Raw genomic sequence first — 26,120 nt, 5'->3', positions numbered from 1 at the left:
GTACTGGGATGCAATCTCAAAAATGATGGAATGATCTCGATACGAATCCACGGCAGACCTTTTAACATCACAGTAATCCAAGTTTATGCACCAACCACTGGTGCTGAAGAAATTGAAATTGACCAGTTCTATGAAGACTTACAGCACCTTATAGAAATGACACCAAAGAAGGATGTTCTTCTCATTATAGGGGATTGGAATGCTAAAGTAGGGAGTCAAGAGATAAAAGGAACAACTGGCAAGTTTGGCCTTGGAGTTCAAAACGAAGCAGGGCAAAGGCTAATAGAGTTCTGCCAAGAGAACAAGCTGGTCATCACAAACACTCTTTTCCAACAACACAAGAGACGACTCTACACATGGACATCACCAGATGGGCAGCATCGAAATCAGATTGATTATATTCTCTGCAGCCAAAGATGGAGAAGCTCTATACAGTCAGCAAAAACAAGACCAGGAGCTGACTGTGGCTCAGATCATCAGCTTCTTATAGCAAAATTTAAGCTTAAACTGAAGAAAGTAGGAAAAACCACTGGGCCGGTAAGATACAATCTAAGTCAAATCCCTTATGAATACACAGTGGAAGTGAGGAACAGGTTTAAGGATTTAGATCTGGTGGACAGAGTGCCTGAAGAACTATGGATGGAGGCTCGTAACATTATACAGGAGGTAGCAACTAAAACCATCCCAATGAAAAGGAAATGCAAGAAAGCAAAGTGGTTGTCCAACGAGGCCTTACAAATAGTGGGAGAGAGAAGGCAAGCAAAATACGAGGGAGGTAGTGAAAGACACAGGAAATTGAATGCAGATTTCCAAAAAATAGCAAGGAGAGACAAGAAGGCCTTCTTAAACGAGCAATGCAAAGAAATAGAGGAAAACAATAGAATGGGAAAAACCAGAGATCTGTTCAAGAAAATTGGAGATATGAAAGGAACATTTCGTACAAAGATTACCATAATAAAAGACAAAAGTGGAAAGGACCTAACAGAAGCAGAAGACATCAAAAAGAGGTGGCAAGAATACACAGAGGAACTATACCAGAAAGAAATGGATGTTTCGTATACCCCAGGTAGTGTGGTTGCTGATCTTGAGCCAGACATTCTGGAGAGTGAAGTCAAATGGACCTTAGAAAGCACTGCTAATAACAAGGCCAGTGGAAGTGATGATATTCCAGCTGAACTATTTAAAATTGTAAAAGATGATGCTGTTAAGGTGCTACACTCAATATCCCAGCAAATTTGGAAAACTCAGCAGTGGCCAGAGGATTGGAGAAGATCAGTCTACATACCAATCCCAAAGAAGGGCAGTGCCAAAGAATGCTCCAACTACCGCACAATTGCACTCATTTCACACGCTAGCAAGGTTATGCTCAAAATTCTACAAGGCAGGCTTAAGCAGTATGTGGACCGAGAACTCCCAGAAGTGCAAGCTGGATTTCGAAAGGGCAGAAGAACCAGAGACCAAATTGCAAACATGCGCTGGATTATGGAGAAAGCTAGAGAGTTCCAGAAAGACATCTACTTCTGCTTCATTGACTATGCAAAAGCCTTTGACTGTGTCGACCACAGCAAACTACGGCAAGTTCTTAAAGAAATGGGAGTGCCTGATCACCTCATCTGTCTCCTGAGAAATCTCTATGTGGGACAAGAAGCTACAGTTAGAACTGGATATGGAACAACTGATTGGTTCAAAATTGGGAAAGGAGTACGGCAAGGCTGTATATTGTCTCCCTGCTTATTTAACTTATATGCAGAATTCATCATGCGAAAGGCTGGGCTGGATGAATCCCAAGCCGGAATGAAGATCGCCGGAAGAAATATCAACAACCTCAGATATGCAGATGACACAACCTTGGTGGCAGAAAGTGAGACGGAATTAAAGAACCTTTTAAAGAGGGTGAAAGAGGAGAGCGCAAAATATGGTCTGAAGATCAACATCAAAAAACGAAGATCATGGCCACTGGGCCCATCACCTCCTGGCAAATAGAAGGGGAAGAAATGGAGGCAGAGAGATATTTTACTTTCTTGGGTTCCATGATCACTGCAGATGGTGACAGTAGTCACGAAATTAAAAGACGCTTGCTCCTTGGGAGAAAGACGATGGCAAACCTAGACGGCATCTTAAAAAGCAGAGATATCACCTTGCCAACAAAGGTCCGTATAGTTAAAGCCATGGTTTTCCCAGTAGTGATGTATGGATTTGAAAGCTGGACGATAAAGAAGGCTGATCGCCGAAGAATTGATGCTTTTGAATTATGGTGCTGGAGGAGACTCTTGAGAGTCCCATGGACTGCAAGAAGATCAAACGCATCCATTCTTAAGGAAATCAGCCCTGAGCGGTCACTGGAAGGACAGATTGTGAAGCTGAGGCTCCAATACTTTGGCCACCTCATGAGAAGAGAAGACTCCCTGGAAAAGACCCTGATGTTGGGAAAGATGGAGGACACAAGGAGAAGGGGACAACAGAGGACAAGATGGTTGGACAGTGTTCTCGAAGCCACAAACATGAGTCTGACAAAACTGCGGGAGGCAGTGGAAGACAGGAGTGCCTGGCGTGCTCTGGTCCATGGGGTCACGAAGAGTCGGACACGACTAAACAACAACATAACATGCATATGTTCTAATGGAATAATAAAATATGGTTTAACTACTGAGTTTCCTTATACCAAACCTTTACATGACAATTACTGGTGCTATCACTTTAGAATGCTTTAACTTTAACTATAAAACATGTTTTACTTTTTCACTTGATACTTGCAAGTGACAAGTAGGCTTGTGCTTATATATTTTCACTGTGGTACTTTACTAAACAATAAGTTTCCCTATATGTCAACAGTGCTGACCTGCTAACCAATAAGAAAGAGTTTTTCAATGCATTAAAATGAATATTCTCCTATTTTAAATGAAAATTCTCTAATATTCTTATTAATTAAGAATATTCTCGATAATATTCTCCAGAAAATTATTCTCAAGAATTTAACATCACTAGTTGGGCTACAACTCCCAACATCCCTAGCTAATTGAGCTTGCTCAACACAGCAGAACATAGTCTTCTGGCAGATGGCAAAGGTCATACTTTGCTTCTCTGTGGCTCTGTAGTCCCATGGCTACTTGCAGTTGGAGTAACGGGGTGTTCTTTCTAATAGAAAATGGTAAACCCAGCATCTTACCACTTCTTCTCTGGCTCATAAGTCATCCATACTTAACTCTGCTCCACATTTCTAGGCACAGGTCCGGAGGCTTTCCAGGTTTGTGTTCAAGAACTTTCTTTTACCCCTGGTGCTTTCCCCACACAAACCCACTCTTTACCACAATTAGAGTAAATGGCAAACTATGAAACTGATGTTTGCTCTGATTCATTGATAAAAGACCAGATTTTCCTAAGGAAAGCACCAGGGCCAAAAACACACACCACAACAACAACAAAACAAAACAAATGCATGGGCAGGGAAAGTGAGGACCTGTGCCCAGAAAGCATGGGGCACCAGGTAAGTTTGGATAAGGCCTAAAATAAGCTAAAATAATATATCTTCCCTGTTGCAAGAGTTTGGTAGCTCAAGTGGTAGCTCTAACAATACAAGAAATAAAAGTGGGGGGTTACATATCATATTGCATGTAGCACAGGACATTACAATTACTGCAACAGTCAGAAACATCAGTAAGTGACCTGGAAAAACCATGAGCAATTTTCAAGTGATGGGGGGGGGGGATGTTTGGTAGTTTCTGCTCTAGAACAGTGGATGCCAAATCAACAAACCATACAGACTTTCTACAGCTCTTACTTTTATCTACCATAACTATGTTATGAGTGAAGAAAGGCAGATGGAATTAAAATCATTCCTTAACAATTTAATCAAAGAACAACATAAGTAATAGGTTTTGGCTGTGTGTGCATTGCAACAGATGTTAGATAGCACATACCAAGATGCATATGCTACAGGAAGAACGTGGTTTCCTGCTCTTCACCAAGCAATGATTTTTTGCATGGCTCAGGTGAGCTTACTGGCATAATTATGAGCTATGTGCATATAAACCATTCAATTTCTAACAGATAAATGAGTAAACTAACTTGGAATGTACTGATTGCATTGGTGTTGTTATGCCAAGAACCTCTAGCCAGCAGCCTCAAAGCTAGTCCACCAAGCACTCCTATTTGACCTGCAAGACTGTTTTGGTTAAGGAACAGAATTATAGCCATGCAGATCAATCTCTTCCATTCCTTCATTGCATTTTAGTTCAGCAGAGCATTGAAGTTGCGGATGAAATTTTCTAACTGTTCTTAAAATTCTGTCACACAGGTCTCAGTTGAGTCAGCATGATAGCACCACATGCTGAATAGTGATAGCACCACATGCTGAAAGTTCGCTAGAAGCGGCTTAGTCATGCTGGTCACATGACCCGGAAGCTGTACGCCGGCTCCCTCGGCCAATAAAGCGAGATGAGCGCCGCAACCCCACTATTGTCTGCGACTGGACCTAACAGTCAGGGGTCCCTTTACCTTTTTTACATTGATTATTGCTTTCATTTTATGGACCAATGGTCTTATTATATAGTAAAATTCATGTTGAATTGCTGTTTTAGGGGTTGTTTTAAAAAGTCTGGAAGGGATTAATCCGTTTTGCATTACTTTCTATGGGAAAGTGTGCCTTGGTTTTGGAACGGATTAAGTTTGAGAACCAAGGTACCACTCTATTGGTTCTGCCCACTCAATCTGTCAGGGCCTGTCTTCACATGCAGGGGAAGTTCCTAACTCGGTGAGGGTTTGAGACCCAATGGCTACCCTCACCTGGTTTAGCAAACCAGACAAAGCCATTTTCTGTGGTGTGGCCACTGTCACATGCTGACCACTTCTAGGAGCCACAGGTGAGAGCTGAGAGCAGCGTAGAGACCAAAGGTGGACAAACTACCCCAGGATGAGTACAACGTGTCTTCCACCAGAGGCAGTACTCCTCCCCTAACACCTCATACACCCCAATAACAGTGTTGGGGGCTATGGATTTGTGAAGTCCTTGAAAGTACACAGGAATACACTGAAGCTAAGAGGCAAATTTCCTGCTATAACAAAATAGTCCATGAGGAAATCCCTGCACAAAATATGTAGTTTAAAGTAAAAAATCTAAATGCTGACATAGGGTTACATATATAAAGAATACAATATACTGTACAGGCACCCCATGCAATCTTCTTATATCTTGGGCTGGAAAGTATGAAACACTGCTATGTGCACGTGTCATTAAGATCAATGAGGCAAACACTAGGGACTCATTCATAGTTGTTTAACGTGGATAGTAAGCATCTTGTACTTCCATTAATTATCTGTTGTCTATATGATGTTCTCCTAATCACTGCCTTCTCACACTTTCCCCTCCCCTAATCCAGATTTTTCTCATACCTTTTCCTTTTCAGCATATCCCTGGCATTTCTGAAACTGTGGTTTTATTATTGATATTTGTTATAAGCAACCCCAAGCCGAATTTGCACTGAAAGATGCCCTAAAATATTTTAAATAAATAGTAACCTCTAGTCTCACTTTACAAACAATTATCTCAGCTGTACAATACAGATGTGTAAGTGCAATTTGCTCGCATTCTTTTTCTATCCGAGTCTCTTCTTGCATACCCTGTTCTTGTACATTTCAGATTGTATGCTTCTTGGAGGAGAAGAACCTGTACAATTTTTGTTCACTGACTTCTATAAACTCTTGAGCCATGTATAGTGATGTCAGGATAGTAACAATAGTAAAAAATGAAAAAAGGAGCTGCAGAAGATTGAAAGTCACAAAAATGGAATGCTAAAAGAGCTATTGCAGAATGAATTATGTTCATTAAAATAACATGTGACCAAAGTATTTAAAAGCCACAACACATTTTAGAATAGCGGTGGCGGGTCCCAGCCCACAAACTGAATTAGTCTCACCTGGCCTCCTCTTGGGACTGCCATTTCAGTCAACACACACCTACCTGCCCTACACCTGGCATTACAGTGGTACCTCTGGTTATGTACTTAATTTGTTCCAGAGATCCGTTCTTAACCTGAAACTATTCTTAACCTGAAGCACCACATTAGCTAATGGGGCCTCCTGCTGCCGCCACACAATTTCTGTTCTCATCCTAAAGCGAAGTTCTTAACCTGAGGTACTATTTCTGGGTTAGCGGAGTCTGTAACCTGAAGTGTATGTAACCTGAAGCATATGTAACCCGAGGTACGACTGTATATCAGCGTCACGCAGCAAAGTAAAAAACGCAGAGTCTTCACAGTAAATGAATAAAACTTTACGGAGGCAATCATACTTCTTTACAAACACATAATGGAGAAGAGCAAAGTAAAACAGAAGAAGATTAGACTAGAGAGCACACTGAGCCCATTGTATTTATCTTTCCTGGCTCTGAGTGTCTTTCTGTAATTCAGGGGTCAGCAAACTTTTTCAGCAGGAGGCCGGTCCACTGTCCCTCAAACCTTGTGCAGGTCCAGAATATATTTTTAGGGGGAAATGAATTCCTATGCCCCACAAATAACCCAGAGATGCATTTTAAATAAAAGGACACATTCTACTAATGTAAAAACACGCTGATTCCCAGACCGTCCACGGCTGGATTTAGAAGGGGAATGGGCCGGATCCGGGCCCCGGGCCTTAGTTTGCCTACCCGTGCTGTAATTGATACAATATTTGTACAAGGAATGAGTCATCTAGAGGATGAGTCAGAGTGAGTCAGCACTTTTCAGCATTTTCCAACACTTTCTACACTTTACTGCTTCTGCTCTCAAAGACCTTTGTCACATGACAATCAGGTGTGGGGTATGTAAAACTTGTCAGTGAAAGAGGGCTTATGATCAGCTGATTGTTGGATCTCCAAAAGTCCTTTTCAAAACACTGTTCAATTAAAACATCAGTGGCAGATGGCCCACCAACCTGTGCTTTACCATCTCCATACCTCACTCACAGGTCCTCCTTGAATTCCAGCAGAAATAAGCTATGGCTCTCTCTCTGCCTTTCTAGTCTGCAGCTTTTGTACCCAGTTTCTAGCTAATAGCACTCAAACTCTACTCTGGCCTTTTGTCTTTCTAACAGACAGTTGAGGGAGGAAGGCCCACTTATTTGTCATCTAGCACAGAACCACTTGTTTTGCTCCCCTACTTACTCATACCAAAAGGCCATAACCAGGCAAGTCTGGCTATTACAATAATTAAATCTACACTGGATCTAGGAATTAGAAGAGGGGCTCAGGTATACAACCTAGCAGCCCCCAAACTCATAATACGGATAGGAACTTTTAGAACAAAAATTCCAAACTGGTATACAGTATTTGTGGTCTGGGAAGTGGAACAATGGAAAAAAGAGCTTTCACTCCTTACCATGCAATATAATAATTTTGCTATGGGTGAAAAATTATCGGACAGGTCAAAAGCTGAATTACCTTTACAACAGACATAAAAGAGTGAAAAACATGTCACTGGAATAATTGTATATAGTTTTTAAAGTAAGAAAAAGGCATATTATGCTTGAAATTATGTAATGTATGAGAAATCCTGACAATATAGGAGGCTCATGGAATTTTTAAAAAAGAGATAAATATATAACATGCATAGATGACTATCCTCAAACACACTCATCACTATTAATACAAGCCATCTCCCTCAAGCTCACAACATACTTACTATGAGCCAAGGGTTAGTGACAAATGTTAGCTATATCTGTCATCCAGACAAAATATGCACACAAATAGCTTTTTTCCCCCAGCAAAAAAATGCACCTTCTGAAGAAACTGAGAACTCCAGAGAGGGACAAGAAACTCTCCCTCCAAAAAACAAAAACAAAACAACAAAAAACTACCAAGAAAAGCCTTAGCCTGCTGTACCTTACTGAAGTACAAAGAAATAACAAATTGTTACTACCCTGTCATCTTTGTTGAGCAAAATGAGGACTGATGCTACAGCTCTAACGCTTTACTTTTGAAGTGCTTATCATCAGCCCCAACATCTTCAGTAGAGGAACGAAATAGAGTAGACAGTTGCCTTTTGGACTATGCTGTTAAGCACAAATATCTGCTTCAGCAAGGATAATAAGGAGCCCAGCCCCTGAACGGGGATTTCTTGGCTCGCATCTATGCTAGCACAGGATGCAGTGTATAAACAATGGGAAGTTGCAGTCCATTATGGTTTCCCTTCCCAAAGGTGGCGTTTTACATCGGATCTCGGCGCCCCACGTTTAAAATCCCACAAGTTTCCTGCACAGCAGCATAAACCCCAGAGCTCTGTGGAGAGGCAGAGAGCCTGTGTCTTCATAGCACTTGCCTCCACAACCTCAAAATGACCACATTCCCCCCCGCCACTATTGTTTGCTTTTCGCATGCCAGCTCCCGGGATACTGGATCCTTCGCATGCCTGCTTGCCTTCAAGTCTCTCGACGGCTGCCTCTCAGCCTCTGCATATTTACGCACCCGACGAAGCAGGCTCCCGACTTGGCTACCACAGCTCATGCCGCTACGGAACCAGGGCTCAACTTGAGGTAAGACTCGGCCCAGGAGCCCATTTTGTAAACCCCGGGACTCCTCTATGAAACGTACGTGGAGAAGAATGCTCCCCCCCTCCCCTCACTTCCCCTGCCTTAGGAGTTGGGGGGAAAGGATTTCCATGACAAAGAGCGCTATTCCAACCTCAGCGACACTTTTCGCCAACTGAACCCTGCCTCGGTTTGTCTTTTCTTCCGGTATCAAGTGCTGAGAGGAATCGCGACAACCGCCCTCTCCCGCCCGCCTTGCTCTGAGGTAACTACGAGCTCTCCTCCTCCTCCTCACCCCCAGTCGTGACACGGCCGCCGCGCGGGCTTCCTTACCCGGGTTGCAGTGCAGCGGCGAGGGCGGCGTGGCGACAGGCGACGAGGGGGCCGGGGAAGGCTGAAGCAAAGGCGGCGGCGGAGGCAGCGGCGGGTCTTTGGGGCCGCCGGCTCCCGGCGAAGGCGCGGCGGGAGGCGGCAGCATGAGGTAGCGATGCGGCGGGGGTAGGCAGCGCACGCAGAACGAGTGGAGGCACGGCAGCAGCTTGGGCCGCCGGCTCTGGATGTTCTGACCACACACCCCGCAAGTGTCCAACAGGTTGAGCCGCGACTCTTCGTCGGCCCGGTCCGCGGGGCCTTGCCGGCTTTCAGCCTCGTTTTCCCCACCCATGGCGACAGGACCGGCCGGGGTGGGCCCTGCTCCCGCCATAGGCTCGTCCATTGTTCGGCGGCAGCGGCGGCGGCGGCCACTTCAGGCGCGAAACGCCTCTCTCCCAACGGCCGCTTCTGCTCCCACACCCCCCCTCCGCCTTCTTACGAGCCGAGCGCCCGCCCCTCAACGGCCGCTGGGAGCAGCGACGTCGGTTGCTCCTTGACCGAACCCGGAGAGGAGGTCGCCAGCGAGCACAGCCGCGCGCGGGCAACGGCTACCGATGCCCCGCCCCCTTCACGCCCCCTCCAGTGACAGGACCGCCGCTTCACGCCACGCCCCCTCTATCGACCCCGTCTAAGCTCCGCCCCTTTCTCCTCGGGGTTCTCGCCGTAGCCGCCTCAGAGCGTCATTTTCCTCCTCAGGTGCCTGGCGACCGTTTGGATTCCAACTGCTATTACGTTTGTATAAACGGTGGGATTGGCAGGCTGTTCTGGGCTTGGTTGAATTCGGGGCGGGGGGTTCATTTCGGGCCATGGGAGAGAAATAGCAGGCTGGCGGCTTAAAGAGGACGAAAGACGCCTAGAGGAGGAGGACGGGGACGGCCTGTGGTAGGTGGTTGTGGGTCAATTTGGTTTGCTCCTAGGAACCAGCGATGGGGCTGAGTAAAGTACTAGTGAAGTGAGACTGTTTCCACGACCCCCTCCGCCCTAGTGCTTTGCAAGCCCCTCAGAAAGAGCAGGTAAGCACCATCGAAGCAAATGGGCGGGTGGGGGCGGGAAGAGTGAAGGTATTAATTCTTTCCTTTCTGGAGGTACATCCCTGAGGGATACTGAGCTCCCTCCAAGGAGTTCTGCAGGGCAACTGGTGAAAGGGAGAGCCCTGGTGACCAACCTCTCCCCAGGTCTGCAAACTGGCCAGGACTTCAGTGCCAACTCCACCAGAGGTGACGCTTAAGAAAAACCAGGATCTTCTCTCCTCACACCCCACCCTTGAGAAGACTAAACCCAGAAATGGTCCAAGGGAAAACCGGAACATGTCCTGAACTGAGCTTCCTTGAATTAGAAGGAAAATCTGCTGTGTTCTCCCAGAAATAAGATGGTGAGCAAAGTGGCTCCTGAACCAGGAGAGAGATGGAAGGAGATGCCAAAGACCAACCACCCTTGTTTTTCTCCAGAGGACAGCTTGCTTCCTCAAGAAAGAGCAGCTTTGCCAGCAGAGCTGATGGAACAAGCCAGGCTTCTCATCTTCCGCTGAGACATTCTACTGGGAAAAGTGCACAATTCGTAGGAAGTTAGTTGGAATAGTAGGGATGAGTGTTTGTTTGGCTGTACCACGATTGAGTGGTTGGTGACCACTCCTATAATGTTTTGCTTTCTGTTTACATGGGTATGGAGGAGTATTACCTGCTGTGTGAGTTGATCTCTTGAACTGTCTGCCCAAAGGCCAAGAAGCAGCAGAGAAAGCAAGAGGCTTCCTTATTCAGAAGTAATAAAAACACATACAGGAATGTAGCCGTTTGGACCAGACAGACAGACTAACATATGTTCTAACCGGGTTAAGGAGAATACCACATTTATCTGAGAAACAAGTGAAACTTCTGTTGCTATGCAGGCCTGCTCTGAAAGAGACTGTATCCACTACCCAATATAACTTTGCAGTGGAAAGATGTTGCTGTGACAAACTCCTGGCATTGCAGGGGTGTGCTGGTCTAGCAAAAACACTGTAGCAGACCTGTGTTTAAAACACTGCCATGGAGCTGTATATAATCCTATTTTTAAAAACCTACTACATTACTGGTACCAGTCTGAATATGTAACTGAAGCTTAACAGACCACAACTTTCCCAGTCCATAAGTTCATGTCTCTGAGGGCAGTAACACTGCCATTAACAAATTGCAAAAAGCTAGTTTCACAACAAACAATTTGGTGGAAAGAATCTTGAAGTGAAGGGGTAGCAAGTAAAATCCACTGCTCAGAATCCTGTTTTTATCTTGAACAAGCTATTTATAAATAAAAGCATGTATAACCACAGCTCACATGAAATGCCTAATTTCCCTTTAGGTCAGGTCACCCCAAAAAAGGAACAAATCTCTTTGATGCTGAAATACCTGAAAATTTTGTTTCCTTTGGAGTAGTAAAAGATAAAAGTTGAAATAAATGGAAACTGGTCATCTTGCTGATCATAGGAAACCTGAATTAAGCAAGGAGGAGATATTCATTTACCAATGTGCCTCTGCATTTTGACAAATACTTTTAATAGAATACTAAATGGGGAAAATCATAGTGGTCCATTAACTAGGTGTGACAGGGCAGGGGGAGAAATTGTCTCATTTATTTTGTTCATTTATGAATCACCTCACATGAAACACCTTAAAGCTATTAACAATAAAGACATCAGTAATAACCATTTCAAATGCAATACAGATACACTGGAGTAAGAATCTCTGCTTCAAATGCTTGTTGAAAAAAGGTTATATGGAGGAAATAATTGGGGGAGCATACAGCCTTTGCTCATCTACTTGAAATTGACTAAGTTCATGTCAATTTCATTTTTAATAGTTTTTTATTTTGCAAATACAACAAAAAGGAATTCCCATTATCCCTGACCACTGGTCCAGTTAGCTAGGGATCATGGGAGTTGTAGTCCCAAAACATCTGGAGGGCCAGGTTTGTATGCCTGTTTAGAACTTCTTGTAGTTGTTTAGTCGTGTCCGACTCTTCGTGACCCCATGGACCAGAGCATGCCAGGCTCTCCTGTCTTCCGCCGCCTCCTGCAGTTTGATCAAACTCATCCTGGTAGCTTCGAGAACACTGTCCAACCATCTCGTCCTCTGTCGTCCCCTTCTCCTTGTGCCCTCAAACTTTCCCAACATCAGGGCCTTTTGCAGGGAGTGTTCTCGTGAGGTGGCCAAAGTATTGGAGCCTCAGCTTCACAATCTGTCCTTCCAGTGAGCACTCAGGGCTGATTTCCTTAAGAATGGATAGGTTTGATCATCTTGCAGTCCATGGGACTCTCAAGAGTCTCCTCCAGCACTATAATTCAAAAGCACCAATTCTTCGGTGATCAGCCTTCTTTATGCTCTCACTTCCATACATCACTACTGGGAAAACCATAGCTTTAACTATACGGACCTTTGTTGGCAAGGTGATGCCAACTTCTAGACTAGTATAAATGTGAAAACAGAAATAATGGAAAGTTTTATTGTTTATCTGGATGTTAAATACTAATTAATGTATCAGGGAATGCTGACTGTATTGACCAAAGGCTGTTGACTTGTCAGCTTAACCTGTACTCAAATATGAATGACCTGTGTACCCAAATATGAACACTGTACTTTGTGTGTAATTATAGTTGGCAAGAACTAATGTTGGCATGAATTCATATCAAAAGTTGAATAGTTTGGTATAGTTCTGCTTATTGCTGAGACATCATATGTCAGGGTGGTTTTTTTAATGGGTGTAGAACATACAGTTTCTGAGTAGTTAGCTAGATTTTGTTTTTGTTATGGCAGATGTGCACCTGTTTGTGAATTAACTCTGCTGAGTCTGTAAAGAGCCAAGGTCACAGATCCGAGATATATCTGGACCTCTAAGCTGGAGTTCTTCATTTGTCTTTCATTGCTCTTCAGTTATGAAGTTTTTCACCATCACAGGGGATCCAGTGATGCTGTAACTATGTTCTTAATTTACTGAGGTTCAACAGCTTATTACTGATGAGCTTTGCTGCCTGCATGTGTTTCTGTTTGGACACAGCACTGAATTTCTTCTCCTACTGCACATGTGTGGGCACTCTGCTGCTTATTTTTCATGTGCATGCACTGGAAGTGCTTACCCAGGCATGGAGCCAGGTTGGTGACTGGATTTTGCACCAGCCCTGGCATGGTAGCAAAAGGTAAATAACACTTAATATAGCAATAAAAGACATTAAGAATGTTAGTAAGGTAATTCAATGCATACAGGAATACATATATTCATAGTTGGAAAGTATTAGTTAGCTTGAACATGGTCATAGCATAAAACTGCATAGATCCAAGATCTATGTTGGATTAGGTTAACGATTAACCATTGTGTGATCTGCTTTTGTTTGTTGTTACTGACCAAAGGTTAGTTTATTGTACTAGTATAACTTGTAGGATGTTCCGATATGGAGATGTTGTAATGGCTGATGTGGAATGGACAACATGGAACTAGTTATGTACTTAGCATGATATAAGCTGTATGTAAAAGAGTATAAAAGGCTCCGTGAAACCTGTGATCAGTACAGTACTCATAGGACTGTCCTTTACTGCAATAAAGTTAATAAAGGGTATTGTCTTGCTGGAATCCTTGGTTGCATTTCTTATTGAATTTCCTACCAGAAATGAACCGGACAGGGTTAATTTAACACAAGCAATTGTGGTCCACTATGCATCACACTAACTTGAAACCCACTGGGTGACCTTGGGTCAGTCTAGCCCTGTCAAACAAAGGAATCATTGCCAGACCTGTCCTACAACACCCCAGGCTTATAATATTGGCAAATAATGTTCTAGCACCCAGCATAATCACTCCTGCAGTAAACACCCCCTGTGACGAAAAAGTTGGTTTTGCTGGACCAGTTGGATCAAAATGTTTGTTTTTTCCTTGTTTTCCTTACCATCAAATGGTTAATGAATGGCAGCCTCTGATTGGCTGTGGTTCCAGGAGGGAGAGTTTAAAAGGAGGGGATTTGAGAGAGGAAGGAGAGGGTTGGTTGAAGTGGGTTGGAATAGCGGTTGGAGAGGGCAAGAGATAGGTAGGGAGACAAGTTAGGAGACAGGTTGAGGTAGAAGTGTAGCCTTATTGAACCCTACCAATTGGTAGGGTGTGCGTTGCTCCCGGACGGGAGGAAGGAAGTCAAATGACACCGAGGGTTGGTTCAGAGAAAGAGTTTATTCTGCTCTCCGGATAGCAGAAGGCACTTGCGTGGTCAGCTCACAGCAAGTCCAAAGAAATGAGAAATTTCATGCAGTATATATATCCTCCAGGCACCCTCTCCCTGCTTCCCCAGGAATTCAAGCACGTCAGCTTATACACGTAAGTTGACATCCATGACCATAAACAGTTATTCCTGTTCCGGCACTCTTGACCATAAAAGGTTGTTCCTGTTCCTATACTCTTATCTTGGGGTAGGAGGTCACCAACTCCTGGCACCGTTCCCGGATCTCTTGTCAGACTTGACAAGGTCTGTGCGTCTTTTGTGGTCAGGATGTAAGATAAGACCCAGACGCGTCATCCCTGCTCTACTGGAACTGGCAAGGTCACTCATTGCCGTCATGGACTGATAAGGGAGAGAGCTTTGAGCACTTGTTTATACAGCTGGGTTTTGGCTCAAGAGCTCAAGTTAGAGCATTTTAGAAATGCTCCCTTGGAGGAGGAAAAAATGGGATTTTGGGTCAGTTTCAAACTGACTGCACAGAAACCCATTCCTTCAGAAGGAGTGAAAGCAAGAAAAAGTTGGTTCTGGAAAACAAAACAACTTCCACTCTGAGTGTATTGTGAAGAACAGAGTGTGGTGTCCTGTTGGAGGAACAGACCTGAATTTTACTGGGAGGCAGAGGTTGAGCCAGGAGAAGTAGGAGCTGGAAAGGAACAGCCTACTTGGGACTCAAATCTAGTCTGGAGGGGAGAGATTTTTCTAAAGAAAAGAAACTCCCAAACCCAGGGAAGGGAGGGGCTGTGGAGAATCCATGGGTCTACTGCACCTCAGCAGCTGGATTGTTGAAGGGGGTGGATAACTGAAAGAAAGTATCAGTATAAAGGATATATCAGTATAAAGGAACCAAACGGATAAGGCAAAAACAACTGAGGACAGCATTAAAGTGAAATTGCACTGTATCACTGAAGTATCACTGTATCACTGAAGTAGCCTAAGTTTAATCCATTTGTGTTAAATACTATCATGCCTTAAATAAATCTTTGTTTATTTAAAGAAACCCTGTCTGAGACTCCAACTTACTAGAATTCCCTTCACAAAAGTCCCCTTCGGGTAAAGGGTTGTTCAGTGAGGTGGGGGCAATTTATCTAAGTGGGAGCGGGACCGAGGCATGAGAGGAAAAAGTGCCGTCGTCGCGCCCCCCCATATGTTTTTCCTTCTCTATACCATAGCATTTCATGTAAATGAGCATATTGTTTAGTTAATATTTTCCTATCCCACCTTTCTTCCCTCACAGAACTCAATCCACTATACATGGATATTCCTGGAGGCACTGATCTACCTTGTCTTCAGTGTAGTCACTTTATCATATGCCTTCATATCATGCCTTGGGATTGTGTAAAAAGTGAAGACCTTCTTCCACAAGTCCCTCTTCTCCCCTATGCATAGTGGATGTAGCTTTTCCATTACAAAAGAAATCTGGAGCATGCATGATGGAATATCTTGATTTCATGGTGCTTGGCCTGCCCTTTATAATGAAGAAGTGAGCAGACAGCAAAATTGAAAGATGTGGCCTTGAATTCCTCATTCCTTTCAGTTCCTCAAAGTTTAAAGTCTTTCCGTTTGAGGAACTGAAAAATGGGCCTAGCACATGGGTAGGCAAACTAAGGCCCAGGGGCTGGATCCGGCTCAGTCACCTTCTAAATCCGGCCTGCACATGGTCCGGGAATCAGCGTGTTTTTACATGAGTAGAATGTGTCCTTTTATTTAAAATGCATCTCTGGGTTATTTGTGGGACATAGGAATTTGTTCATTTTTTTCTTCTTCAAAATATAGTCCGGCCCCCCACAAGGTCTGAGGGACAGTGAACCGGCCCCCTGCTGAAGAAGTTTGCTGACCCCTGGCTTAGCACCATGAAATCAAACGTGGAGTCATTCAATGTAATCTCTTTGCTGCATAGGAAAAACAAGCATATTTGCATTTAGACAAACAGTGACTGCACCTATTTACATGAGCTGGACAGATTTGCAGAAGATATGCACAAGGTTTCAAGAAATATGGTCAAATTAGCTGCAGGATGAAGATCTCACACACCTTCATAATCACAGTTGGTTACAGGAAACAATTTCTCTGCAGCTTGTTTCAAAACTGCCCCCCCAACCAGTTGCTTATGAAATCTCTTGCAATAGCTTGTGAATTAAAAGCTAAAAAGTTTGAGCAAGTGGTGTTTGTAGCTATTGTGATGTTCTGTAGTTTCTCTTGAAGGAAGCCATTTTGAACCAGAGAAGAGGAGAAAGAACACTGTGAAAATATGAAAGGCTTGTCAGGGCAGAACTAAACAATGCAGTACATCAGCCTTCTCCAACCTGATGCCCTCCAGCTGTTTTAGACTACATCTCCCATCACAGTTGGGACAGATGAGAGTTGTAGGCCAAAGTAGCTGGAGAGTACCTGCTTGACAAAGGCTACAGAGAATGAATGGCTTCTGCTGAAAGCAGTAGTTCCACATCTCCCTCTCCTGCCCCCTGGAACATCTACCAAACCAAAATGCATTATGTGATACCGCCATGCTGAGATTATTCTCACACCTGCTCCACCTCACTGGCAAGCATTCAGTGTGATAATATCAGAGCTTGGAAAGCTTATCTTAAAAAGGAACTACTTATAGCTCAAGTGCAACACGCCCCAAAAGTTTGTGTTTTCACATTCTAGTTCATGTTTGTCCCTTTACAAAATGAACAGTTTGTGTTCAAATCACAGTTCAATTTAAGTTCCTCCAAATGTGCCTCAACTATTTTTTTCCAGCACCCAGAATGTTACAAGCAGCTGGCTGAAGGGTAAAATATATTTTAAAAGAGTAGAATGTGAATTGATTTTTCAACAATTACAGTCTTTAAGCTTAAAGACCCAAAAAATCTTAAGAGTATGGAAGTTAAAACCATATGAGGAAGTCAAGGAATATGTTAATGATTGGTTGCATTACTATCAGATTAATGAAATGTTTAAAAAAGAGTTAAAAGAGAGAGGCTTTTCGGAAAAAGAGTCAAAGTTTCAAAAAGAAATAGTGAGAAATGAAATTAAAAACCTGTCAAAAATGTATGAATTGTTGCTAGAATGGCATACTAAAGATGAAGAGGTAAAATCAGTAATGATACAATGGGCCAGGGATTTTGGCTATAATATACAATTTGATGAGTGGAATAAATTATGGAATGAAAGGATAAAATTTACAGCCTGTACTGCACTGAAATAAAATGTGATGAAGATGGTTTATAGATGGTATATCACTCCAGTAAAACTAGCAAAAATGTATAAAGTAAGTAATAAATGCTGGAAATGTAAAGAAAAAGAAGGAATATTTTACCATATGTGGTGGGAGTGTAATAAGGTTAAAGTATTCTGGGAACAGATATATAATGAGTTGAAAAAGATGTTGAAATATACATTTGTTTAAAAACCAGAAGCTTTTTTGTTAGGAATGGTTGGAAATGAAATAAATAGAAAAGATCAGAAATTATTTCTATATGCAGTGACGGCAGCAAGGATACTACTGGCCCAAAAATGGAAACAGGAGGAACTACCATCTATAGAAGAGTGGAGAATGAAATTAACAGACTATGCAGAACTAGATAAATTAACAGGGAAAGTCCGAAACCAACAAGATCACAAGTTCACTGAGGACTGGAGTAAATTTGTGGATTATATGAAAAGCATATGTGATGAACAAATAACGTTTGTGGGTTTACAGGAAGCTTTGTGAAGAAATATATATAGAAACATTGTAAAAAAGGGAAGAGGGGGAGTAGGTGGATATTAAGATAAAAGACAATGACAAATTTTGAACTTGCAGTATAAAGACGAGAACATGGAAGATTCACGGATGAACTGATGGAAGTCAAAAATATGTATTTGTGATTGTATTGAAAATTTATGACTAAAAATTCTTTTTTATTGGAAATTAATAAAAAATAATTGGAAAAAAATCTTAAGAGTAGAAAACGCATGTAAGAGAATGTACAGTTGGGCAGAAGTTCTGCTAGTGGGATGCCTACTGATAGCCAACTGTGTAAAGCCTTAAAATTGGGTATTTTGAGGGCGGTGGGCAGGACAAGGAGCAGAGCTTACCTCATGCTCTCACTTGATGGATCTAGGCCCAATGAATTATGCCCCATTTCCCAAGTGGCATGAGCACCAAGGCTGCAAATGTGATGGTAGCTCCACCACACCATTAAGCCCTGCTGCTGCTCGGCCAGGATTTAGATTGCAGCGTAAGCCTATAATTTCAGCATGCAGGAGCATGTGAGTCTGAGGAACATGTGATTATTGCAGCCTACTAAGAAAAATGATACTAAATCAAATGTGACAAGTGCGTTTGTAGACTGAAGACACAGCTTCTGCTAATGTTTGCCCTGTTGAAATTAATGCTGTGTGCACTGACTAAGTGCTTGAGAATCAAAACTGATACCTTAGGCTAACTGTTCATATCATGGCTTTCAGAATAGATCTCACAAGAAAAATACTACTCACCAATAACATTATTTAAAAATAACCATTTGAAGCAGATGTAGAAAATTTGGAGACTCTGTCATGTCTAAAGATAATATTTTTGCAAAATATATTCCTATTTAGGCAATTTGTCGGTTGTTTCATCTAGAGAAGGTTCTCACTGCAGAGAAAATGTGTCAGGATTTCAGTGTTGTGATTTATGATTCTGTCATAATGGCAGATGTTCCCTCATGTATCTTTGATATTACAAAGCTGGGGCCAGTGTGTTCTTCTCATATTGACTAATAAAAATAAAGCCAAGATAACATCTCAGACATGTTTAGGTTGCTGATTTTCCCACTTGATACCTTTTTGGTAAGAGCTTATAGAACTGAATTAGAACTGAATCTTGCAATGAGTGATTTTCATCCTCAAAATTCACATGAAATAAATCTGCTACAATTGATTGTCCATTTTCTTAAAAACAAAAACTTAATCTACACCTTTTCGTTTCGCTTCCCTATTATTATTGTTGTTGCTGTTGCTGTTGCCTCTGCTGCTGCAGCAGCAGTTTAATAAAATTGACTTTTAAAATCTGCAAATGATTATTAATTTATTATTACAAATGCATTGCACTGAATCCTGCTTAAATAATTTTTAATTGAATAAAACTCATACAATTAATCAGTCTCTTCCCGCATATCAAATAAATGTGCATATGGGTAAAATCCTGTATGCAGATGACACCCAAGTCTTCTCTCACTTCCATCAGGCACCGGTGAGGCAGTGTACATCCTGAATTGGAGAAAGGCTGAAAAAACAGACTCAAAATGCAAATATGCAAATATAGAGTGTTGGTGAGTGTTTCCTCACCCAGGTAAATGGTATTCAACTTGTTCTAGAAAAGATTGTGCTCCATCTAAAGCAGGAATCGGCAACCTGTGCTGCTTCAGAAGTTGCTGGACTATAACTCCCATTATCTCTGACTATTGGCCATGTTGGCTGGCACTGATGGGAGCCTGGAATCCAGCAACATCTGGAAGGCCACACATTGCCTAACATTATCATTAAAATCTTAAGTAGCTTCTGTGGCTCCAATTGCCTTTTATCAGCTACAGCTGATACACCAGCTGTGATCATCTCTGAATGAAGATAGCTTAGCCACAGTTATCCATGCTGTGGTGAACTCACATCATGCATTGCAAGTAGGGCTCCCTTTTAAAACTGTCTTGATGAAACTGCAGGTCTATTAACTAGATCTGGGTGTTTTGATTATATTTTGCCAATACTTTGCCAGCCGTACTGGTTCCTGGTAGTTTCCCAATTTAAAGTGCTACTTTAAACCTATCAATCCCTAAACAGCTTGGGAACAAATCACCCGAAAGATTGCCTCCTTTCACAGATGCCTACCTGAACCATGAGATCTTTATCCTTTTCAGAGGCCCTGGGCTGTGCGCTCCTTCCAAGTCAGGTGAAGCAACTGGCTACTGAGGAGACAGCCTTTTAAGTGGTAGTACCTCCCTAGAGAAGCTTGCCTGGTACGCTATGGCAATTTCAGCTCCAGGTAGACACCTTTCACTGAAGCTGTTGTGGTTTAATGTTAGTTTCAATCTGAGCTATAAACTCTATACTTATCTCTACTATATGGAACAATTTTAATATTGTCTTGCTTTGTATGTCCCAAGAGTATTTTTTAGATGATCAGCGAACAAATGTCATAAATAAATGAAACAGTATTTCTCAAGCAAAAAAACATTCTTTTTCGATTGTGCACATACATGAATATATTTAATTAAATTTACATATAATTTCTATATAATACTCCCATGCTCATTCAGCAAATTCTTAGAAGTACAGATGCATCAATGTACATATTAGTTTGTTTTAGTATTCAAAATATTTATAAACTGCCTTTTCGAGCCAACTTGAGCAGCCTAATATAATATAATATAATATAATATAATATAATATAATATAATATAATATAATATAATATTTATATATATATAATATACCCGTTGGTTTTTTTTTTAAAGTTCTAGTACTAACCATGAAGTAGTTACAGTAACTGCCACACTTTTAACACTGGCTGGGGGGAAGGTGCTGGTACTGCAATACCTTTGAGAACCGCCAGGAAAAAGCACTGAATAAAATCAGAAAATACCACAATTAATAAATAGCAATAACGATAACATTAGAACACTCAGCATGGTATAACAAAAAAAGTTAAAAGTCAAATGGCATATGAAGTGTTCCTGCCAGCAAGGGTTGCCAAATTGTAGGATGCCCCACTCCTCCAGGAAATAGGAGCTCCCAAGCCTTCATTGCCAAAAGTAGTGCAGAGGCAGGAGAAATTTGGCAAGTGATTTGAGTTTTCAAACCCATCAATATTTTCCTGCACTGCTCTTGGGACACTTTCACTAGTTTGCAGGTATGGGATTCAATTGCTTTCCAAAGAAACAAAAGCCCCTTTTTGCAGTAAAAAGTAATAACGGAGAGTGTACTGGAAAGTGCAGAATAACCTCCCTGCTAACAAAATGGAATGGCTGTTAAATAAATAGCTTCCACTGTATAACTTCCTCTCAAACTGTGTAAACAATTCAGGATGGTTGCTCGGCCAACAGGTAGACTGGAAGCAACCTCACTGTCACTGAAGATGGTGGGGTGATTCTCTTCAGCCAACAGATCATCAAGTATAACATCACCTGGAAAGAAAAGAAGTGATAGTTATACCAGCTTTCTTTGATTTCGGTGAAGATCACCGTAGATGTAAATTTTAAAAAGCATTCAAGGAACTTCAGTAATAGTTGCAAGGTAGATATTAGAAATTAGATTTATTAAAAATAAGTTTAATTATGATAAAAGTGTGTATTGGCAATGAGTAATATGAATTTGAAATATGGAATAGACGGGAGGTTGGGTCTTCAGTGTTAAGACCAATAGATGTTTTATTGTTTGCTAAGAAAATTATGTGTCTATGGTTATTCTTGTGTGTAATTTGGTATTTGTGGTTTTTTTCTTTTTTTTTCTTGTATCAATAAAAAAACTTTATTTTTAAAAAAAATTAAAAAAGCTATGGTTGGAGTTGTGTGCTTCAGTTATAAATAACCTTGTTACTGGAATCAATTAAAAAGGCAAAGTAGTCTGATCAGGAGCTAATTCCTACCCCTCCAGGTGGATTTTTTGGAGGGGCGGGCGTTTCACAAATTCGGGGGGGGGGGTAAGGCTGTGCTTTTTTAAAACCTTATTGTGTAGCTTGGCAAAGAGCCAGCCAGAAAGAACACTAATTGCAGACTTGGTTATGCAAGTATGAACAATGTTTAACCATTCTGAAAGATCAGAAACTAAATTATTCAATGAGATTGTGGTCATTCCCAATGGAGATGTGAAGATTCCTATCAACAGTTGAGATTACTGCCAAACATAGCTCTTTGTTCTGCCTTTGTACATGTATAACAAAACCAGGGTATCCAGAAATCTGGCAGAAATACCTTTCTTGAAAGAAGATTTTCAGTGCTTCTGGCACCTGTCTCCTCAGAATATATTGCTGCTGGAAGATCTCCCTATTCACTACTTTTGCCTAGAAAGGCAGAAACAAGGAAGCAATCGTGCTGCATAGTGATGATGACCTTTGAAAAGGGATTGGAACAAGCTCTCTCCCCAGCCCTCATTCTTGTAATGACACGTGTACAGCTTCTTAATAAAATGCTTTCATCTTCTAGGAATAGATAGAATGGTATCAATCCAGTTTGTATCTCTTGCACATGAGTAGACTGGTAAGCTCATCCCGTTGAATGTCTATAAGGAGGGGGTTGGTTCACTCCACAACTTGGAGTGAAACCTTCCCAGTGCACATTCAACAGATCATGCTCAGACCGGAACACAGGCATGTGTATTAGATCTCAAGTCTATGAACTCTTTCCAAGTACTGTTTGTCCCCATTTACTTTTTTTTAAATGAGATCATCCAAGGGCTTTCTGGTTCGTTTAAAAAAAAATAAAAATCTAGCTTCTTGAAGCACCTAGAAAGTGTGGTGCTTTCTGCATGTATCAACAAGTTTTCATTAATCAGTTCCTGGAAGCAGTGGTATTTTATGAAGTGGTATTTTATGCTCTGAAAGGTTCACAGGCGTCCAGTCTGATCTGCGTGGTTGTGTTCCAACCCTGGATGTGGGCAGAGGAGTGAATCAGAATTCTCTCTCCCTATTGTCTTCACCTCTCTTCCCATCCTTGCGTGGGCTTTGTATGAATTCTTACACCCCTGCTACACATCCCCTCAATAATGCTGGAAACTGGTAGGCCCCTCACAAAACTACAATTCCCAGCACCCTTAAAAATCTATGGTTCCCAGGATTCTTTGGGGAGTGCCTTTAAATGTATGGTCTGTATGCATTCTCAAAGTGCAGTAGTAGCCATTGTGAATCTGCCACCAAAAGGAAATCTGTTGCTGCTTGTAAACCACCCCACCCCCCAAAACCTACATAAATCCCCCCTTAAGTAAGTCCCCATCATTCACCCCAGGCTGAAAAATTCCAGTTGAAAGTTCTCTTCAGATAACTTTTTGCTCAGCAGTAAATGGTGCAATCTTGCATGAGCGGCAGTTCCATATGCATGTCAGAGTGCACACAAGACTCTGGCTCCAGGCATTGTTATTTAAATAAGAAAATCCATTATATTCACCAGCAACAGCCAATTTACCTAAAATTATTCCTCCTTCTTGCCATCATTCACACGCCTTGGCTATAAATTAACTGGTTTGTTTATAGATTAATGTTAAAAGAGTATAAATTGCCGTACCTTGAAGAAGATATTTTGAAGATACCCAGGTCTTTCTTGCTTAAGTAATGCACACAATTTATTCTTTGGAAAATTCATCTTAAGCACATTGCCTGCATTTTGCATTCATTGCCCATATTGCAATGCCATCAGCCACAACAGTTTTTGCAGAGGATCAGCTCTGATTAACTGAAGTTCAATGGGCAATCCATATTTCTAATCTGTGATGAGTGCATTGACTCATTCATCATACTAATTAATTAATTCATGCTTTCAGACATAAATGAACAGGCAGTTTGCAGCTAGGGACTGATGGTACAGTGTTGCAAATAGTAGTTACCTGGGAAGTGGTTTGGATGTCTTCTGTTCTGCCCTAATTGCAAGCCGCTGCTAATTTTGGCTCCTGAGAAAGACTATCTTATAAGATGGACAAGATGGATCTCTCGTCGTCCCCCATCCTGCCATCTAACTGACCTTTCCCAGTCCAGAATAAGTACCTAGGGTGGCACAACCATGTTCAGGGAAAGGGGGTTGATCATGCCAATGGCTGGGTTGAGGTGTCCACAACATGGAAGAAGGAATGGGTTTAGATTGAAGGAATGGGTTTCTGTGCAGTCAGTTTGAAACTGACCCAAAATCCCCATTTTCCTCCTCCAAGGGAGCATTTCTAAAATGCATTAACTTGAGCTTTTCAAGCTCAGGAAGCTTGAGCTTGAATCAATGTATAAACAGAAAACCCAGCTGTATAAACAAAGCGTTCTCCTTTATCAGTCCGTGACGGCAATGTATGGCCTTGACTGTTCCAGTAGAGCAGGGATGGCGCGTCTGGGTCTTATCTTACATCCTGACCACAAAGACCACACTGATGCACAGACCTAGTCCAGGAACAGTGCCAGGAGAGTTGGTGACCTTCTTACCCCAAGATAAGAGTGCCGGAACAGGAATACCCTTATATGGTCAAGAGTACAGGAAGAGGAACACCCTTTTATGGTTAAAAGTACCAGAGCAGGAACATCTGTGATGTCAACCTGCGTGTATAAGCTGACGTGGCTGGATTCCTGGGGAAGGGGGGAGAGGGTGCCTGGAGGATATATACACTGCATGAAATTTCTCATTTCTTTGGACTTGCTGTGAGCTGACCACACAAGTGCCTTCTGCTATCTGGAGAGCAGAATAAACTCTTTCTCTGAACCAACCCTCGGTGTCATTTGACTTCCTTCCTCCCGTCCGGGAGCAACGCTCACCCTACCAATTGGTAAAGTCCAATAAGGCTACAAGATCAGGGGTAGGGAACCTTAGGTCCAGGAGCCAAATGTGGCCCTCTAGGAATCTGTCTCACACTTGGACCTCTCCCAAAGCTACACACCTCTTCTCCTGCCCAGACACTTCACTGGCCCTGCTGCACATCCAAGCACCTGACTGGATTGTATCCTTGAACTCTGATGATAACTCATTGCTCAAGATCAGGATTTCCCAAACTTGGGTCTGCAGCTGATTTTGGACCACACTTCCCATCATCCCTAGAGAGCCAGTGTGGTGTAGTGGTTAAGAGCGATAGACTCGTAATCTGGTGAACCGGGTTCGTGTCTCCGCTCCTCCACATGCAACTGCTGGGTGACCTTGGGCTAGTCACACTTCTCTGAAGTCTCTCAGCCACACTCACCTCACAGAGTGTTTGTTGTGGGGGAGGAAGGGAAAAGGAGATTGTTAGCCGCTTTGAGACTCCTTAGGGTAGTGATAAAGCGGGATATCAAATCCAAACTCTTTTTCTTCTTCTCTTAACAGGACCAGTGGTCAGGGATGATGGGAATTGTAGTCCAAACACAGCTGGAGACCCAAGTTAGGGAAACCCTGGTCAAGATAGTGGGCAGAGAGGGTGTGTGTGTGTGTGTATGTGTGTGTGTGGAAACTAGCTTGAAATATAAAGGTAAAATTTTGTCTGTTGCTCCACCCATTTTGGCCCTGCCCACTACTGGTGAGACTTCAGAAGGTTGACCAGAAGAGAATGCAGACAAAAAGGTTTCTCATCCCTGGTCTAGATCCATACATCAGGTTCTTTGAGCTGCTGTCTCAGCACGGGAGGGAAGGGACAACATGAATGGAACTAAAACTTATAGGAGACATGAGCCTGATCTCTCCCTTCTCAACCATGTTTAGTTATATAGTCCAGTGTTTCCCAACCACTGTTCCGCGGCACACTAGTGTGCCGCGAGATGTTGCCTGGTGTGCCGCGGGAAAAATTAAAAAATTCGAAAGATTATTTTTTTTAAGTCAAATTTTCGATTGGGGCGCCGTCACTAGATGACCCCTGGGGTTCCCTCCCTCCCTCCCGCTCTGCGCCTCCCTCCTCCTCCTCCTCCGGGGAGGCTCTTCCTGGCTCTCGGCCAAGGCTTGGCGGCTGCCACTCACTCACTCGCTTGCCCACCCGTCCCTCCATCCCTGCACCCGGCCTCTCCCCCTCCGTCCCCGGCGCGGGGGCTGCCGGGATCCGTAGTCCCCTCGCCCTTGGGCTCCGCGGCCGCGCGGGGTGCACAAACTACGTTTCCCAGCATGGCCTGGCGGGCCGGGCGGTTTGTTTGAAGCGCTCTTCTCCCGGCCATGGAATGAGCGTAGCGGCGGCGGCCGGGCGGGCAGGGGCTCTTCCGTGCAGACCCCGCGCAGCCTGCCTGCGCCCCCGCGGAGATCGGGCGGCAGGATGGAGCCCGGGGATCCCCGCGGAGGCGGAGCGGCGGAGGCGGAGGCTGCCCCCCAGGTAGGGCTGCGTCGGGGTTTTTTTATTTTTCCAATGCTGCATCCGCGCCGGAGGGGACGCATCGGACCGCGGG

At 43.0% G+C, this 26,120-nt stretch overlaps 1 protein-coding gene and 2 long non-coding RNA genes across 5 annotated transcripts in view; 2 read left to right on the top strand and 1 right to left on the bottom strand.

Annotated features, from left to right (window-relative positions):
- TRIM24 (tripartite motif containing 24) overlaps positions 1 to 9,489 on the bottom strand; it is a 40,011-nt gene extending 30,522 nt beyond the window's left edge. For 2 of the 3 annotated variants that reach the window (XM_083461925.1, XM_083461927.1), the window contains exon 1: positions 8,830 to 9,489. In XM_083461925.1, coding sequence (XP_083318051.1) covers positions 8,830 to 9,211 — 382 coding nt within the window. In that variant the 5' untranslated portion in view covers positions 9,212 to 9,489. The remainder of the gene's footprint in view (positions 1 to 8,829) is intronic. The other variant, XM_083461926.1, reaches the window with a different exon arrangement.
- LOC310687256 overlaps positions 6,133 to 26,120 on the top strand; it is a 37,465-nt gene continuing 17,477 nt past the window's right edge. Inside the window, exon 1 of the long non-coding RNA XR_014516340.1 lies at positions 6,133 to 8,502. This is a non-coding gene — a long non-coding RNA (uncharacterized lncRNA). The remainder of the gene's footprint in view (positions 8,503 to 26,120) is intronic.
- On the top strand, positions 9,625 to 19,122 carry LOC310687235. The gene is made up of 2 exons (XR_014516311.1): positions 9,625 to 16,958; positions 18,026 to 19,122. It is a non-coding gene; the product is annotated as an uncharacterized lncRNA (long non-coding RNA).

The sequence above is a fragment of the Podarcis liolepis genome (genome assembly GCF_965112155.1).
Source record: "Podarcis liolepis genome assembly, chromosome: 10".
Classification (NCBI taxonomy): Eukaryota; Metazoa; Chordata; class Lepidosauria; order Squamata; family Lacertidae; genus Podarcis; species Podarcis liolepis.
This window is presented reverse-complemented; position numbering and strand designations above follow the sequence as displayed.